Source organism: Lissotriton vulgaris, chromosome 1_1 (genome assembly GCF_964263255.1).
Source record: "Lissotriton vulgaris chromosome 1_1, aLisVul1.2, whole genome shotgun sequence".
NCBI lineage: Eukaryota > Metazoa > Chordata > Amphibia > Caudata > Salamandridae > Lissotriton > Lissotriton vulgaris.
In genome coordinates this window covers 1,901,281,692-1,901,299,650 of record NC_141685.1, presented here as the reverse complement: position 1 = coordinate 1,901,299,650, position 17,959 = coordinate 1,901,281,692, and the positions used below count along the sequence as shown (strand labels likewise).

Sequence of the window (17,959 nt, the reverse complement as noted above, 5' to 3'; positions counted from 1 at the left end):
GTGGCTGTGCTCAGTGCCGCACTGTATGGCCAATCACATGTGGCTTATGTCAAGCCATGCAGAGGTGATTGGCCATTTCCCTACGCTGTCGGCATGTCCCCGCACCTGGCGCACCAGTGCCACAACGGTGCCGTGTGTGGTCATTGTTTTGTCATGTACTAATAGGTCGTTTAATTATGGTTTACTGAGAAAGTTACCAGCACACCAGAGGTGGATAGAAAACTGAGCCTGGGTTTAATGTCATCTGTGTGAGCCTTCACAGCGCCTTAAAGGCAATCCGAATTCTTGACAGGCAAGGGGTGGAAATCCTAGAATCATCAGTGAAAATGCAAAGCTGCCCCAAAACGCTTCTTTTTTGCAGAACGGCAGAAGGTGGTGCCAATGTTATTAGAGTGTGCAACCGTCTCAATTGTATGGACAACGAGTACTGCCTTATTGAACCTGTCTTTCTGTGAGGACAGTCAGTGTTCGGTGGCAGGAGCGGCGCCAAAACACAATCCCTTGTAAAGAAACTTGAACTGTTTACTGCCCAGAACGTTCCTCCTGGCCTCTCGTCGCTTGTGTTTTTTATGTTGTTTATTTGATTTCTCAGAATTACTATAACTTTATTTATTTAAAGTTTGAAACTCTTGAAAGGAAGTTACCATCCTTCCTGTGTGCACTAACATAGCCGGGCTGAGACCAGCATCCAGCCCTAGCAGGTTGCTTCTCCACCGGCCCTGGTAATGGGAGGGAGTTGTTACTCGCAAAGCACTGCTACCGCTTTTCTTACAGAGGGCCGATTTTGCAGCGCTGCTACAAAATCGGCACTCTGTAAGAAAAGCGGCCCCCTGCGGCCACAAAACCGGCCCCACCCCCACAGCCCACCGGGGAAATGCCCGGTGCCCGCAACTGCCAGTCCGGCACTGTGCACTAAGGAATCTGCGCTGATTAATAAGAAATGCTGATATTTACAGATATTTACTTGTGTTTGCTCTTTGTATCACTTTGAATGTTAATGCACTGTGAACGCACCCTTTTCAGGATCTCCAGCTGCTTCCCTTTCCACCCCCTTATAGAGAAATATGACCATTTACGTTCGAGAAATGATATTTGATCGGAAAACAATAAGCACTTCCTTTTCATTTGCCAGTCATCTATTAATCCCCTTGCTTCCACTTATCACTTTTTGTAAAAAAATGCTCATGGAAATGTGCAGTTAATTACATTTGACTTGTGCTGTGTTGCACGTGTTGAACTGGTGTTTGCATATGTAGGTTACAATTATCATAGTAAGCACAGCTGCGCTTCACCATAGAACACATGTGCAGCGAGACACCAGTTAGCTGTTGGTACATATATAGACTAATTCCCGTACTGCTTGCACCATATTTCCTCTGGGAGGATATTTGTATGTTCATGCAGGGTGCATCTAGTTGGGACTGGGGTTTCCAAGAGGTGCCGTTAGCCCTGGATGGGAGAGGTTGGGTGGAAAACATGTTCTGTGCACTTTGTGTGTTAGAGCCAGCCGCCCTCATTTTATTGTGCAGTGCTTTGTGATTAGCGGTGCAATTTGAACAGTGTGTATGTTGCAAAATGCAACATTTTCTTGTGCTGAGAAACAGTATATTGGGTCGCAGTATTAGGTTGTTGCAATCATCTAGTTTACTATTAGCAAGCAGTGTGTTAATCAGAACATTAGCAGTGTGGAGGGGTAATGCGCTTGGTATTATTTCTTCTGCTAAGTAACTGTAATCAACTCATGGTAGTTGTGAATGCTCTGAAGAACTGTCGTCACAAACTAGGATTAAATAGGGTCCTTAGATTCCAGGCAGAAGAGGAAGAAAGAAGAACATCATTGAGATCACCATCATGTAAAGGGTAAATAAAAACGGTGCAGGAGAGAACCATGAGGCTCACTAACAGGTGGGAGAGCAGGTGGCAAGTGGAGGAGCAGCAGAAGGCCAAGAAAGATCAACCAGTAAGCTAGGAGAGCCACTCTTTGGCTTTACCATCAAACAAGTCTTAGGTGAGATCTACAAGTAAGGTTGGGTGGCATGCCATTACAACGTGGTCGTTACAACAACCTCATTGGTACATCCCATACCTTTACAACGCAAGTCGGATCAACAACTTGCGTTAGGGTTCAGAAAGTGTTCCAAATAAAATCCAATACCTCCTCTACTGTTGCACAGACTGGAGTTGGAATTGTAAAGTATACTATTCCAACATCCAGCGCCCCCTACAGCAAGTTGTTTTTCTGACTTGCGTTGTTAAGATATGCGATCTAGCAATGTGGTCCTTGTAAGGACCGCGTTGAAATGGCATGCGTTGTAAACGCATGTGGACTAACGTGACATATTCAATTTTTTTTTACCTCCAGTGCATAGTGATGTACCTTGTGATCTTGAACACTAGAAAAATACCTCACGAGGCTCCATTGACTTCATCTTCCACTTGAACCTGAAAGATGTATTTATGATCAACAGGTACTATATTCCCTATAAACTTTATAATAATTCTGACTGCTCCCAAGGCCAAGGTTGCCTGATGGATTTCGTTTCTCCAGGCAGCATGAAAGATTCTACTACGTAGCCCTGCCGGGTTACCTTTTTCTTTCCAGACATGGTGGAAGAAGCTTAGTTGACATCCAGCCAGCCAACTTCCTAGCAGCTTGCATAGTCGAGATTATTGAGGCTTTTGCATCAGCAATGCTTGTTGTCAGACTGCGTACCGTAGGCACCAGTCAGACAGGGACTACAGGGCTGCAACCACAGTGGTTCAGGTCATTTGATTTATTCTTCTGGGATTGTGTCATACTATAGCTCTGCAAACTGGGCCAAGTACACCCTTTCCATATTTGACTCTCAGTGTAGCGAGGGTGAGCAATCAAAGGCTTCTTAGGAAAGTAGTGTGGGGGTAAGAGCTCGGAACTCAACAGTTAAACAACATACACAATAACCTACTGTTTGTTCTTTGACAAACAGCTCCTCACAATTCATTAAATATCAACTTGCTCAGCGTAGGACACATGATTTAGTTTCAATTAATTGAGCAATCCAATAATTACTAGAATTAGAAAGACATTGTTTTTCTTCTCTTCCCAAAGTACTTCTTGTAATATTTATTGAATAAGCAAGGTCATGAGCAATGTATACAGGCTAGAATCATTGTTGCAATACTCAATTTAGTGGATTTTAGGTTTTGTATTGTCATCATAATGCCCTTTTTACTGAAGTTTTTTAATGGAATATATATGGCTTGTTTAACCCTTTAAGTGCTGCCGTCGGCCAACGGTCATCGCGAGCACTACCTTGCCAGTGCTGCGCACGACTGTTGCCCGACGGGTCCGCACCCTTTTTTATCCGAACGTTCAGCACTGGGCGCTGAACGTTCGACGCTGATAAGGAGTTAAACAAATGTTATAGTACATTGGAGTACTTAGAAACCATAACTTTCATTTAACAACATTTTTGATATATAGTAAGTACATCCATCTTCTATGAAAGCAAATGTATGCTGTACAAAGTAGAAGTTGGGCGTAGAGCTTAGCCTTTGGCCAGGTTCTACACCCAATATCATGTACAGCAGTGACTGGGTGCAAGGTCTGGACTTTGAACAAGCCAAACCTCCATGGATGGTCAACTCCTCACTGCAGCTGTCTTTTGCTGTGCACATGGGGCTTGACTAAAAGGGTCTAGTTTTGAGCCTTTGGCTGCACCCAACCGTTTGCTAGTTGTCAAATCTTGTTTTGCACTGCTTTTGACTATGGGCAGAGGGTGCCATCCACAGGTCCTGCCCTTTGGCCAGGCAATGAGCCTAAAACTCTGTGTAATAATGAAGGGCATTAGTGATAAACTGGGAGGTATGACTCACTTGAAATGAGTTTATGTGCTGTTGTGTATGTGTTACAGACAATACAAAAGGTTCCAGCGATAAATCATAAGCACGGAAGCAGCGTTGTAAGTTGATGTTTAGAGCTGATGCATATGTATTTAGGGATTATCACGAGAGGTTAAAGTAAAACGGGCATTGTAAACAATGTTTGCAGGCGTATAAAATGAGTAGCGTATTATTGAAAAGCCATTTTTTTCAAATAAGATTGTACTGGTAAGTTTAAGCATGGAGCAAGATAAAACTGAATAACGCAGGTGTGCAGCTCACCACCACTTCCTTGTTATGAATAGCTCTAGATGAAATGCAGGGATGCGCTGTATTTTTGTAAATACAGCACATCTCTGCGTTAAAAAAAATTCAGAGTGTGGCGTTACCAATTTTGGAGTAACACAACGCTCTGACATACAGTAAATATCCCCTTTATTTCGAATTGATTTATGGAGTTTGTGTTTATTCTAGAGCCAGAACTCCAGATCACTACAGCCTCCTCACGTGCCACTGCCACACCCCAGATCACCTGTGAGTAGATGTGCCTTGTAAGGCTGCTCTTTCACCCTTAATCTTACATTTTTAGTTTCACGTAGCATAGAACTGCAGTGTTAACCAAGCTAGAATACTGGCTTACACCCTGCACTTCGTGCACATGTTGCAGTGTAAATAACACCGATTGTTTATGCTGGGCATGTGTCTTCTGAATGAAGGAGTAGAAATGTGTGCGGTGCACAGATCATTCGGAAAGACGTGTCTCCGGGCCAATGAGGCAGACATTCTGGAGTATTAAAGCTGCTGTGAGTTGTTAAAATGATCGTTTTGTTGGATTGGAAACAAATGGGTTCTAGCTGTTTCCTAAACGCTCTTAAAGTTCTCAGGCATACATGTTCTTTTTCGCAGCGCAATACTTTCCATATTTCCGTCTTGACATTCTGCATTCGCTTACCTTAGTCTGAGCCGTAGGGTGTCTATAGCGCATGCATCTGGTTTATTTGCCTACATCACAACGATGTCTGGAAGGCACTCTGTCACCTTCTATTCAACATCTATGATGTTCTGTATCAAATAAAGCCACTCTCATGGAGGCCACTCTGGAAGTGGTGCAATGATGGGTCAACTTTTATGCAACAGCAAGTAAGACCTGTGTATGTCAAAGGACTAACCCGCATCACTTCTTTTGATCTCTCCTGTATTTGCCTGTGCAGCAGGTTTAGCTACGTGGAATTTATGATATGTGGAACCCACCTGTCTTGCAAATGCAATCATCTCGTGGCCAGCTGTTTTCCAGGTTTGCGTAGAAGAGAAGTTTCTGTTTAGAGCTAGTGTCTGCTGGCGGTTTCTCATACATTTTCACTTAAACCTTGTTGTAGTGGCTTCATCTGCTGATTAAGTCCTTGCAGGTTCACTGTGCTGTCAATGATCGTCGATCAGTAAATGTCACATTTGGGAATCTGCACTGCCTGCATCTTTCTGATGTGTGGTCTGAACCAGGGTTTCTGGCCCTCTTCCAAACACTGAAGCTGCCTTTCGTGCTAGTGTTCATCAAAGTGTTTCTCTTCTTCCAATGGACTAGAAGGTGACTGGTTCGGATAGCATTCCATGTCCACCTGTCTTGATACCATACTGCTGCAGGATATTACTCATTCTCAAGATTATGTCCAACTGTATACAATGTCAATGACTACAGCTACAAGTAGATCTTACGTTTTTTTGATCTGGTGTGCTAATAAATACTAAAAGTAAAGCAAAATAAATAATGATTCTGTATGTGCAATTACTGCTTGATTGTATTGCTGTTTTCATCATAAATTTAAATTTTGTTCAAGAAATATAGCATATGCTTTAAAATAACCTAACAAAAGTGCATGTTTTATATCTAGGTAGCAGCAATATATAAAGACCCAAGCATTGGAAATCTTATTAACATCACGATTGTAAAGTTATTAATAATCCATAATGATGAGGTAAGTGAAGACGTCTGTTGTGTGTTTGGTGCAAAAATATTATACTTTGATTTCTTCTCTTACAGTCCATACTGTACACACATCAATAACAGAACAAATTAAATCGCATTTAGGCTCTGGTCAATGAAGACGTAGGGTCATTTAGAGTTGGGTGGAGTGGTAATCGAGCCATAAATCAGCAATGCTCCTTCCACACCAAACCCACAGGACTTCTTTATTTACAGTTGGGTGAAGTGTTGGGTTTTCAATGATACACTCTCAGTTGGCTCTACCACTGGAAACCTTGGGCATCTTCTACATGGAGTCTGGTCAGAGTGGCAGCTACCTCACCCTATTCTTGCTGGGCTGGTCATCACTAGAATTCCCTGCCAGATATCGCCATGGCTGTCCATGGACGAGAAAATGACCATCACACTAAGGGAGAAAACTCCATTCTGTAGTTTGGTGGTAACTGTTTTTTTGTTTTTCAAGATGAACTCCTGCGTTGGGAGTTTATTCTTGGGAAGCTAAAATCTTTGCTTAACGGGGGCATCAGTAATGGAGCCTCCTTCTCAAAGCTTCACTGCCTTCAGTGCACCACTGCAGTGCCAGCTCTACTGAAGATACCCACCTGCCTGTTGGCGATCTCTAAATATGGTGGCGGGACCTTTGCCAGGGGCACAGAGACCATAGACTCTGCTGAAAGGCAGTCTGGTGGGCCAGCCACCATATTCTAAATCAGGCTTTTCACCTGGACTGGCAGCCCAAGTAGATGCAGTATTTTCTTATTAAATGCTTTGAAACAGGATCATCCTTGCGCTGTACAACAAACGGGATTATAAAATGGAAGTAGTTGTGCATATAAACCCCTATTGGGACAAAGATCTAAGCCATGCTGGAGGATCTGAAGAATAATATGAGGCCATATCACCTAAAAGAACAATCTATGTGTGAGCTTTCTCCATCTTTTATAGTGGTTTTGGCAATGCTAAACACTTATTGCCTAGTGCCAGCAGGAGATGTTCTTATAAACTGTTTGCTGGGAAAATTACAATTTTGTGATCAGCTTCATCACTTGATCTCTTTTGGTTTCCCATCATATGTACCTTCATTGGATCCTGTTGAGGGAACCAGTTAGAATGACTGTCAGAGGCTCAAATGCTGACTAGATACTCGAGTATTTCTATTAACTATCCCAGGGCCCTCTGTTCTTTAAATCACAGTCCCTGGATCATCCTGTGCAATCCAAGTTCTTAGTGCTTCCATTTCTTTCAGTACACCCCAACGAATGTATGACGATACAACGCATACATTCACAACGCATACCATTACAACAAAACGTTTACAACGCAGGATCCATTACAACGCATGCCATTACAACACATGCCATTACAACGCAGATGCTATTACAACGCCTGCCATTACAACGAAAGTATAGGTAAATATTTTTTTTTAAATTTTAATTAATGGGAATGTAATAGTAGTGTAAATGTTGGATAGTGTAGGGGTTAAAATTAATATTCTAACTCCAGGGGGATGTAATAGTAGGGTAAGTGTTGGATAGTGTAGGGGTTAAAATTAATTTAAATACTTACCCATACTTAGGTTGTAATGGCATGCATTGTAATAGCATCTGCGTTGTAATGGCATGCGTTGTAATGGCATGCGTTGTAATGGATCCTGCATCGTAAAAGTTTCGTTGTAATGGTAGTGCGTTGTGAAAATTGCGTTGTAATGGCTGTTTCCCCACCCCAACTAGATCTCACACACACCACGCATCTTCTGCACCATAATGGAAAAAACGGAGTCAGGGTCCACAATGTAAAACCCTCTTTGCTTACCACTCTCCATTTCCGTGTGATAGCCTTCTGAGTAGGGCTGTCCCTCAGCTCTCACCCTTGCCACTCCGCAACACTGCTTGCACATTTTGTTCTTTGCTTTCTTTATTTTAGTTTCTCTGTTTGATGTCATGCTTTCTTCTGATACTGTATGTAGCTTTATTAAAGTATATTTTATTTTCCTCGAGGTCGCATTTTTTACATTTAAAAAAAGCAGAGGGAAGTCTGCTTTAGGCATAGGCAAATGAAGGCAGTTTCTTGAAAAACAAATTATGTATTTCATAGGTGATGTGGAGGATCGTGACAAAAACATTTTCTTACCTTCCATAAAGGCTTTCCCCAGAAAGAAAATGAAACCTTGCGACATCTACAAGTAGCCCATACAACCGTAGGTAGTAGGGTAGCATACCCATTGAGGCTCGGGTACATTTGTATACAAACAGCTTCACCGCCTGCCCAATAGAATAACGATCAATGCAGCTGTTTGCAGAACGTCACTGACTAGGACTCGTCATTCCTTCAATAGGTATTTAAGTTCTGATGGTAGGAGGGTAATCTCTTTGCAGTGTAGTGTATAACAGTGGAGACCAGCCTTGTGTCGTCAGTGTGACCCGAGCACCGCGGCTCTTAAGATTTATTATAGTTCACAGATTCAAGGACTTCCATCTGGGATCACATTCGCAACATTATATCACATTATATAAAACTCTGCCATGCCTCTCCTCTCTGTTTAGTATCACGTCCGCGTCCAGCCAGATGAACACAGATGTAAACTTTAAGGCATTCCACCAGCCATGTGTCATCACCGCCATATGGAAATATGTGCGTGAAATAATGCAAGATTATTGCCAAACTGGGAATGCTGCGTCCAACAATTTACAGGACTAGGCAGATAGGAGCCATATTGTACCCACAGCTGGGTAGTAAGATGCATGGATATTTTGATAGCATAACATGATGTAGTCCCAGGATTTTATTCTCTATAATAATTAAACTCACACAATTACCAGTACTATGCGGTAGCTCCGTGGCGATAAAATACTATTATGAGATAATGAGCTGGTAATGGGGAATAACATTCAGGTGAGAAGGTGTTCTCTCGCTCCCTCTTCTAGACCGTCATTGTATGCTACTTTGTCACTGCAACTGTGGAGCTATCTTGTGTTTTCTCTTTCTTAACTGGTATTGCAATTTGTATTTTCTTCAGTCATGTATGGATAGGAGTTTACAACTGTGGGGATGTTTGATGCTACTTTTGATCCCTATTTGTACACAAATGTAAGGTTGTTTTACATTTAATATCACTTGACAGTGTTACTTCTAAATTAAGGACATTGTAATAAAATAATAAAGCACTGAGATGATACCTTCAGGAGACCACTTCCATTTAGAACAGCATGTGTGTCAATATTTCTAAGGATGGTCACCTCTGAAAAGGAAAGATGCCTTCATAAAAGCTAAAAACATACCCTGAATATATATATGTATATGTATATATATATTTTTTCGCCGTAGAGACGCGTCTTGGTACGCGAACCGGGCAGCTAACCGGGAAGCTAACCGGCAGTGTAACGGGAGTCTGACGAGATAGCTGATTGGCTGTCAACATTGTAAACAGTCCGGTGCGGCCGCCATCTTGTCTCTCGGTAGGATCGAGAGACAAGAGGAGGCCAAAACAAAGGAGGAAATGAAGGAAAGGGGGCAAGGTAGACCCCTTCTGACCCCCTAGGATTGATGAGGGGATATTATAGAGCCACGCTGGGCCCAAAAAAAAAATCCGATTTTTTCGCCGTAGAGACGCGTCTTGGTACGCGACCCGGGCAGCTAACCGGCAGTGTAACGGGAGTCTGAGGAGAAGCTGATTGGCTGTTATCATTGTAAACAGTCTGGAGCGGCCGCCATCTTGTCTCTCTGTGGGATCGAGAGACAAGAGGTGGAAAAAAAAAAGGTGTAAATGAATGAAAGGGGTAAGGCAGACCCCTCCTGAACCCCTAGGATTGATGAGGGGGCTATTAAAGTTCCCTGGGGGGGTGAAAAAAAAAATGCGATTTTTCGCGGTAAAGGTGCTTCCTGGTACGTTAACCGGGCAGCTAACCGGCAGCGTAACGGGAGTCCGACATATTGTGTTTTTTTAACGTTTGTGATATGTGCACGTGTGGATTTTGTCTAATTAAGGTTAAAAAAATATATATATATCTTTAAGCGTGTTTTGGCGCGCTTACGTTTTGGGTTTGGTTTGCGCTGCAGAGACGATACGTCACGGTTATGCGATGCATCATGAGGCGTCTCACGGGCTACGTGATATGTCACTTAATAAAGAATATATTTTACAGCTATAGATATTAGCTTTTAAAAAACCAATGAAATTCACAGAAAAAACCATAGGTTATAGACCATATATAGTTAGGAATTTGCATTTACAAAACCTTGAAAATTCACTGAAAAAACCATAGGTTATAGACCATATATAGTTAGGGATTAGCATTTAAAAAACCTTATTTTACTCGCATAAAACCATTGAAATTCCATATATAGTTATAAGCGCTAACTATATATCGCGCACCCGCAATCCACTGCTGATGATGTCACATATTACATCATTCATGACATGGTTAGTGACATCACTGATGACATCACTGATGACATCTCAAATGACATCACTGATGACATCACTGATGACAACATCCAGTGACTGTATGTTTCTGTAAAGTTAAAATATGTCTTACATATTGAAGAATGAGTGGATGTATAAGTGTCTGGATGAAGGATTTAGTAGGTGCATGACTGACTGTATGAGTGAGTGATTAAATGTGTCTCACTGAGTGCATGGGTTAGTGACTAAACTGTTTTAATCTGTGCATCATTATGTCTGTTGTTCTGTAAACTGCTGCATGTGTTGATCAGTAGCTATATGAGTAACTGTATGGGTTATTCATTGGTTGTCCAAGTATTTGTATGGGAAACTGAGTGTGTGTGTATGGGTGGCTGGGAGGTGTGTGACTGTACATAGATGTGTGAGTAGTTGATTCACTATATGTATGGATTCAAAAGTGTATGTGGAAACAGCTGTATGGGCGGTTGACTGTGCATGAGTGTATTAGTGAGTGAATGGATATCTCAGTGCTACATGTCAAATTAAGTACATATGTAAAACACAGTACATGTGAGAGTTGACATCTATAAATAACTGTGCATAAGAGCCAGTGAATGTGTGAGTGGCTGTATGGATCATTGAGAACATGTATCAGAGATTGTATAAGAGAGTAAAGTAAATATGTGTTAGTATATGTTTGAATAAGTAAGGTGTGTATAACTGTATAGTTGAGAAAATGGAGGTGTGATTGATTTTTGGCATAACTGACTAGGTGTGTGAGTAACTCCATGGATGAGTGACAGTCTGTGACTGTCTGTTTACACTGATTGTATCTAAGGTTATATTAGAGTCTGAAGAGGTTCATGGTATTATCACATGAATGATATCATCAGTGATGTTATCAGTCATGTCAAATGAGATGTTTTCAGTGATGTCATCAGTGATGTCATTTGAGATGTCATCAGTGATGTCATCAGTGATGTCACTAACCATGTCATGAATGATGTAATATGTGACATCATCAGCAGTGGATTGCGGGTGCGCGATATATAGTTAGCGCTTATAACTATATATGGAATTTCAATGGTTTTATGCGAGTAAAATAAGGTTTTGTAAATGCAAATCCCTAACTATATATGGCCTAAAACCAATGGTTTTTTCATTGAATTTTCAAGGTTTTGTAAGTGCAAATTCCTAACTATATATCCACTATAACCTATGGTTTTTTCTGTGAATTTCATTGGTTTTTTAATAGCAAATATGAAAAGCTTTAAAATGTCAAGTACGTGATAGATAAAAACATTTTCGTATTTATGCACGCTGATGTGCTTTGAACGCTGCCCCCCCCCCTCCCCTCTTTTCTCTTAGTAGTACTCTCTCTTTGCAGATACTGAACGGTAGTTAACGCAGGCCTTTGCCCCCGTTGTAATCCGTCGTGCCTGCTTGTCTCTCCATTTGATTGATTGTTATCCAAGCATTTACTGTTTTAGAATTGGTTCTCTTTGGATCATTCTCTATTTACAAACAAGCACAAAGTCGCAATACTCTGTTTAGTTTTTGCAGATAGTGAAAAATCGTGTAAAAAAATAAAAGTAATCGAGCAAAATCAGTAGGCCACTAATTGGATCTCTTTTTGACCTCGCTAAAATAGAAATATTAGGAACAACCCTTCATGAGAAATACGAAAATAGTGAGATGAACTGAGCTCCACACCATGAGGGCTGCAAGACAGCTCGACTCCGTCACCCACCCCGCCCAAAATAACGACAAACCCTATGCAAATATTAAAAATATAGACAACACACCAGCAAAGAAACAGGGTAAAACATTTTATTAAATAACTATTTACATAACTATTTTATACTTTTTATTGCCCGATCCGGCTAGCTCAATCGATCGAGCATGAAACTCATGCACTCTGATAGCAAGCGTTGCTACTGATGCTATGCAGACCAAAACTGGTTTTCAGTTTGTACATTTTTCTAGATTTTTCAATCCAAGGTTGGTTGACTTTGTAGAACGATGGCTTCAGATTTTCAACATACGGTGTGGTGGCGCGGACTGGGAGGGGGCGCTTTGCTCCTGCCCCCTCCCCAAGTAAGTTTTTCATACGTGAAAGTACGTTAATGGTTTGGGTCCCTGAGTTGCTTCAATGTCACTGCCATTCTCAAATGGCATAAGTTCTGGATGTTGGGTGCCATAGTTAAGAGTTCTGAGCAGTGCTTGTAACACTGTCTGAAGCTTATTTCCACCTACTGCAGCTTCACTATTCTCAAAGTAAGTGAGTGTCGTTTGTGGACCTGACTGCATTAGAAAACAATGTGATATGTTACCTTCCTAAACAGCTTGACGGAGGCCCCTGAGGGGCGGTGTGATGGCCATGGACTCGGAGAAGACGCTTGGCTCCGACACCCTCCCCAAGTCTTATAGCACTGGTGTAGCCTGAGATCGCCCCCGACATAAGCGGCCGGCTCCCGGGGTCCGGCGGAACTTTTTGCCTTTTGATGACTCTTCAATTCTGGACCTTGTCCCACAATCCGTTTGACCTGAAGACACGCTGTAGTGGGGCGCCCCTTTACCGTTTCAGTTGCCATTCCGCCCGCTTTTGCTACACTGTGCCTCTTCCGCCATTCTGCTGTTTACCGCCCGCTCTTGCGACTACAGCGTCTCGCTCATCATGTAGTTGAGTTGCTCCCGCTCTTGCGGTGCAGCGATAGGCGGCTGCCACAGGACTCTCAAAATGGCGGCCGGCTCTTCGGTTTTGGGCCTGGTCCACTAAAATGGCCCTGGGACACCTTTGAACTCGGACGCTTCCCTGATAGGGCTTGGGTCCCATTCTCGAAAGTGTCCCCTCAGCCGTGAAGATTCTACAAAAGTCTTGGGGGCCTCCGACTCCCGCAGGCTTCTGGTGGGGAGCGGCTGCCATGATTGCTCGTGGAATGGCCACGACGGAGCTACGAGATGGTAGTGCTCTCATGCTGACGCCAGTTTTAGTCTGAAACATCCAGAAACACTGTAGACTACCAATTCGATCAGTTCCGGTAGCGCCCCAACATGACCCGGAAGAGAAGAACTTGCCCTCCCCTCTTTGACTGATGGTTCTTCTTGCCTGTCCCCTCTGTTGTCATTTAACAGAACTTTTTGGACTGCTGAAAGGGGTTGTGTTCCGAACGCTGGTTGGTGGAGACATTTTGACTATATTCTTGACCTACGTTGTCGCGTAATGCGTTATATGACACGACGCGTTAGCGCACCCGGAAGTGATCCGAGGCGCGGCGCGCAGCGCGTAACGTAAGCATAACAGGTCATGTGACTTGTTAATAAAACTTTTCATTGGTTCTTTTTGCTTTTGTTATTTTAATGATGAAAAGCTTGGTCATATGACCTAAAAATTACGCTTTTTATTGTTTTCGAACATAATTTTTTTTAAAACATATATGTTATAATATTCCAGGCTAATGTACTTTCCCGGAAAATTTACAACTGTCCTGCAAGTAAAATATATTCCTTTTTCGAGAAAAAGGGCGTTTCTTCGTTCCATGACGGAGCCGTTGAGTAAAAGAGACTCGGCCTGCTGTCTTAGTCGCCGATACGCCTGATTATCAGATTCTTATCGATCACTTTATGTTGCAGAAATGAAAAACACAACTGCCCTTGACCATTTATCTTTACTGCGTTCCTACATATTATACCTTTTATCCGTCATGTAATTGGACTGCTTTATTTCACTTGCCTTTTACTGATTCGAAAACAGTGACTAAAAGTAAAAACTTTACCAATGTAAATACTACTACCGTGTTTTGTTTTAAAAACCTTTATTGTGAAAATGTCAGTATACAAATACGGGCCTATAACCACGTGGGCCGGCCACGGAGCAAACTGAAATCGTATATGATGAGGAGACATTTACACTGAAGAGGAACGTAACGAGCGGGCCATTAGGTTGCAAGAACAAAGGTGTCTAACAGTTGCGGAATCGGTGGACGTACATTTTGTAATTAAAATACGACAGGGCCACTTACAATAAAATTTTCTAGATATACATTTGCGGGCAAGGAGTTACAAGTCCCATTTATACCGGCGCCATTTTGTGCGAGGCCGGGCAGGTCCAAGATATAGTCAAAATGTCTCCACCAACCATCGGCCAGACCAGAACCCCTTTCGGCCCTTTATGCTACAAGATGGTGTCTTCCATTCAGAAAATATTGTTGGCAGCATTTTGAAAGGAAACAGAAACAGCCGTTCTCCTAGTGAGTTTCACATTGTTACATTTAGGAAGAATGTTGAAGAGTAGTATGTGGAAAATCTGAAGCCATTTTTCTACAAACTCTCAATCAGACTTGGATAGAAAAAAAAATCCTGAAGAATGTACAAACTGAAAACCAATTTTTGTCTGTATAGCATCAACAGCAACGCTTGAGTCAGCTTTGTGTCAAGCCGCCATTTTCATTCAATCAATAGCGTCCCCCTGCACACATTCAGGGACCTGGTCGTGTCTTCAGATGAAACGGATTGTAGGAAAAGAAGCAGAAAGAAAAGGAAAAAAGTTCCGCCGGACCTCGGGAGCCGGCCGCCTATGTCATGTGCGACCTTTGGCCACACCAGGGCAATAGTGAAGCTGCAGCAGGTGCAAATAAGCTTCAGACAGTCTTACAAGCACTGCTCAGAAATCTCAACTGAGGCACTCAACATCCAGGACTTGCCATTCGGATCTTGGCGCCTTGTGCTGGTTCCGACCTATTCACACATCGGTCCACTACTGACATCACCTCATAAGCCAACGGGGCACCCCACGCCGACTTTCGGCGCAGCATTGTAGGATGGCCACACCAGTGCGGCAAATTGCTGGACACAACCTCGGTGCCATCCGGATCTCGGCGCGTTCGACTCACTGTACCGCAAGAGTGACCGCAACTCAGCTGGACACGCCGTCTTTCGGCGCAGCATTGTAGGATGGCCACACCAGTGCGGCAATTTGCTGGACACCACCTCGGTGCCATCCGGATCTCGGCGCGTTCGAGTCACTGTACCGCAAGAGTGACCGCAACTCAGCTGGACACGCCGTCTTTCGGCGCAGCATTGTAGAATGGCCACACCAGTGCGGCAATTTGCTGGACACCACCTCGGTGCCATCCGGATCTCGACGCGTTGTGCTGCCTTCGGCCTATTCGCACATCGGTCCGCTACTGACGCCGCCTCACGTGCCAACGGATTTTCTACGCTTTTTGTAGCCCTATGCCGCATAACAGGTCATGTGACTTGTTTATAAAACTTTTCATTGGATCATTTTACTTTTGGTTTCCTAAAGATGGAAGGCTTGGTCATATGACCTAAAAATAACACTTTTCATTGGTTTAGAACATTTTTTTTTCCCAAACGATGAAAGCCCCACCTTGTTTCTGGATCATTCAGACTGAAGTTGGCGTCAGCATGAGAGCACCACCATCTTGTGGCTCCGTCGTGGTCATTCCGCGAGCAATCATGGCAGCCGCTCCCCACCGGAAGCCTGCGGGAGTCGGGGGCCCCCAAGACTTTTGTAGAATCTTCACGGCTGAGGGGACGCTTTTCGAGAATGGAGCCCAAGCCCTAGCAGGCAAGCGTCCGAGTTCCAAGGTGTCCCAGGGCCATTTCAGTGCACCAGGCCCAAAACCGAAGAGCCGTCCGCCATTTTAAGAGTCCTGTGGCAGGCGCCTATCGCTGCACTGCAAGAGTGGGAGCAACTCAACAACATGGTGAGCGAGACGCTGTAGCCGCAAGAGCGGGCGCAACTCAGCTGGATGGCCGCCACCTGGGGAGGCCCGTTCACGCCGCCTCCCCCACGCCCCCCCCCCCCCCCGGGCCGCCGCACGCAAATTTTCGGAGCAGCATTGTAGGATACCAAAACCAGTGCGGCAGTTTACTGGACATCACCTGGGTGCCATCAACATCTCAGCGCGTTCTGCTGCCTTGGGACTATTCGCACAACAGACCGCTACTGACGAGGCCTCCCCCCGCCCCACCCGGGACGCCCCACGCCAATTTTCGGAGCAGCATTGTAGGATCCCAAAACCAGTGCGGCACCCAGGCGACATCACCTGGGTGCCGTCCAGAACTCTGCACGTTGTGCTGCCTTGGGACTATTCGCACAAAAGACAGCTTCTGACCATTGTTGCTTTTTTGGGTGAAAAATGTTTAAATGTTTTTACAGTTTTTGTTCCGTTCATTATAGTTAAATGTTAATAAAGTTTTAAAATCTAACTTTGTTGGAGTGCTATATATGTTTAAAAAATCGGGTGAATGGGGCCTTGAATCAGGTTATTGTCATGTGTGGGCTTTGCAAGTGTACTGCTACAAGATCGGACATTTCAAACTCAAATGCACGTTCTTTTTCTTACCTTTCCGAAGCATGGAGCGCAATAGCAGGCAGAGAAAGGGTGACGCACGTGTTGAACACTGCCTGGCCTGGCAAGTTGCTGGCAGTGCCCCCCCCGCCCGCTCCTGAAAGAGGGCACACACACACCGCCGCCCCGAGTACTTCACAAATCTTTAAAAGACCATGCGCTTGTTCATGAGGCTTAAATGGTTTATCACCCCTTCTAGAACCCCTGCATCGACCCTCTGACGTTTCCTGGAAGAATTAGCACGTAACACAATACCAAGCCCTGTCAGCTGAAACCCCCGAGAAATCATGGGGCATATTATCAAGGGGGTTTATTTCCGCTTTTTGGACTTTAAAAGCCAAAAAAAAAGAGATAAAATTATCTCCCTATTACCAAGCTGTCGCTAACACCAGTTAGTGACAGCTAAAAGGTGATAGCGACCATCTTGGGCCCCGCTTTGCATATCAGTGATATTTATCACTAATGACATGCAAAGTGGGCGTGCCAAGATTTTAGCGACTGGAAACAGTCCCTAACCATCGCTATCTCCTATTACCAACTTTTGGAGATATTCGCGCTAAGCGCGAATATCTCCAAAAGCTAACACCTGCCCTGAGCAGTTTTAGCATTTGCTGGATAATGCATGAATATCGCTGACTTTTCAACGATATTCATGCATTGCGGCCGTTTTTTATCGCATTTGCGATAAACCTTGCTAATAGCAAGGTGTATGTGCGATAAAATTCGCCGATGTGCGGCGATAATTTTTGTCTCTAAACAAGTTAGAGACAAAAATTATCGCTAGTTGTTGGTAATATGCCCCCCGGGTTTTTGCTTGCAGGAATCGGGAGGCGGGAGACTAGCACTGAAATCAGTAGTCTCACGCCTGAATCGGGAGGGTTGGCATGTCTGGATACTCTACAGCTGGGACCATAAACTACATCCGCAGGGCTAGGTGATAGCCTAGGTCCGGCCTGGACAATCGGACACAGAGGAAGAGGAGTGTCAGAGGGTGCGGTAGTGAATAGGGTGAAAGGGAGGTGTCGGGCGGGCACAGGGTGTGATTCTCAGAGAAGAGCAGCGCAGATGGGGGGAAGTATATGGCCCATGCATGAGAGAAACAGCGGGGGTGACCAGTGCGTGGGGGAGATGCTTGCGAGGGTGGGGAGCCATGCTGAGGATCGGCGGCGTGCAGAGAGTGGCCCTGGTCAAGGCATCTAAAATGGCTGCCGTGCACGACAAAATTGTGGCATTGGACAAAAACGCAAGATGGCGCAGACAATGTTTATCAATAAGGATTCATTTATAACAAAATATTTACTCGCAGTGACAAAATGGTGGTCAACACTTCCTGATTTC

General features: G+C 43.9%; 1 protein-coding gene across 1 annotated transcript in view; it reads left to right on the top strand.

Moving 5' to 3' along the window:
- ADAMTS20 (ADAM metallopeptidase with thrombospondin type 1 motif 20) overlaps positions 1-17,959 on the top strand; it is a 1,033,120-nt gene that overhangs the window by 53,826 nt on the left and 961,335 nt on the right. The window contains exon 2 of the mRNA XM_086919514.1: positions 5,748-5,831. Coding sequence (XP_086775640.1) covers positions 5,748-5,831 — 84 coding nt within the window. The remainder of the gene's footprint in view (positions 1-5,747; positions 5,832-17,959) is intronic.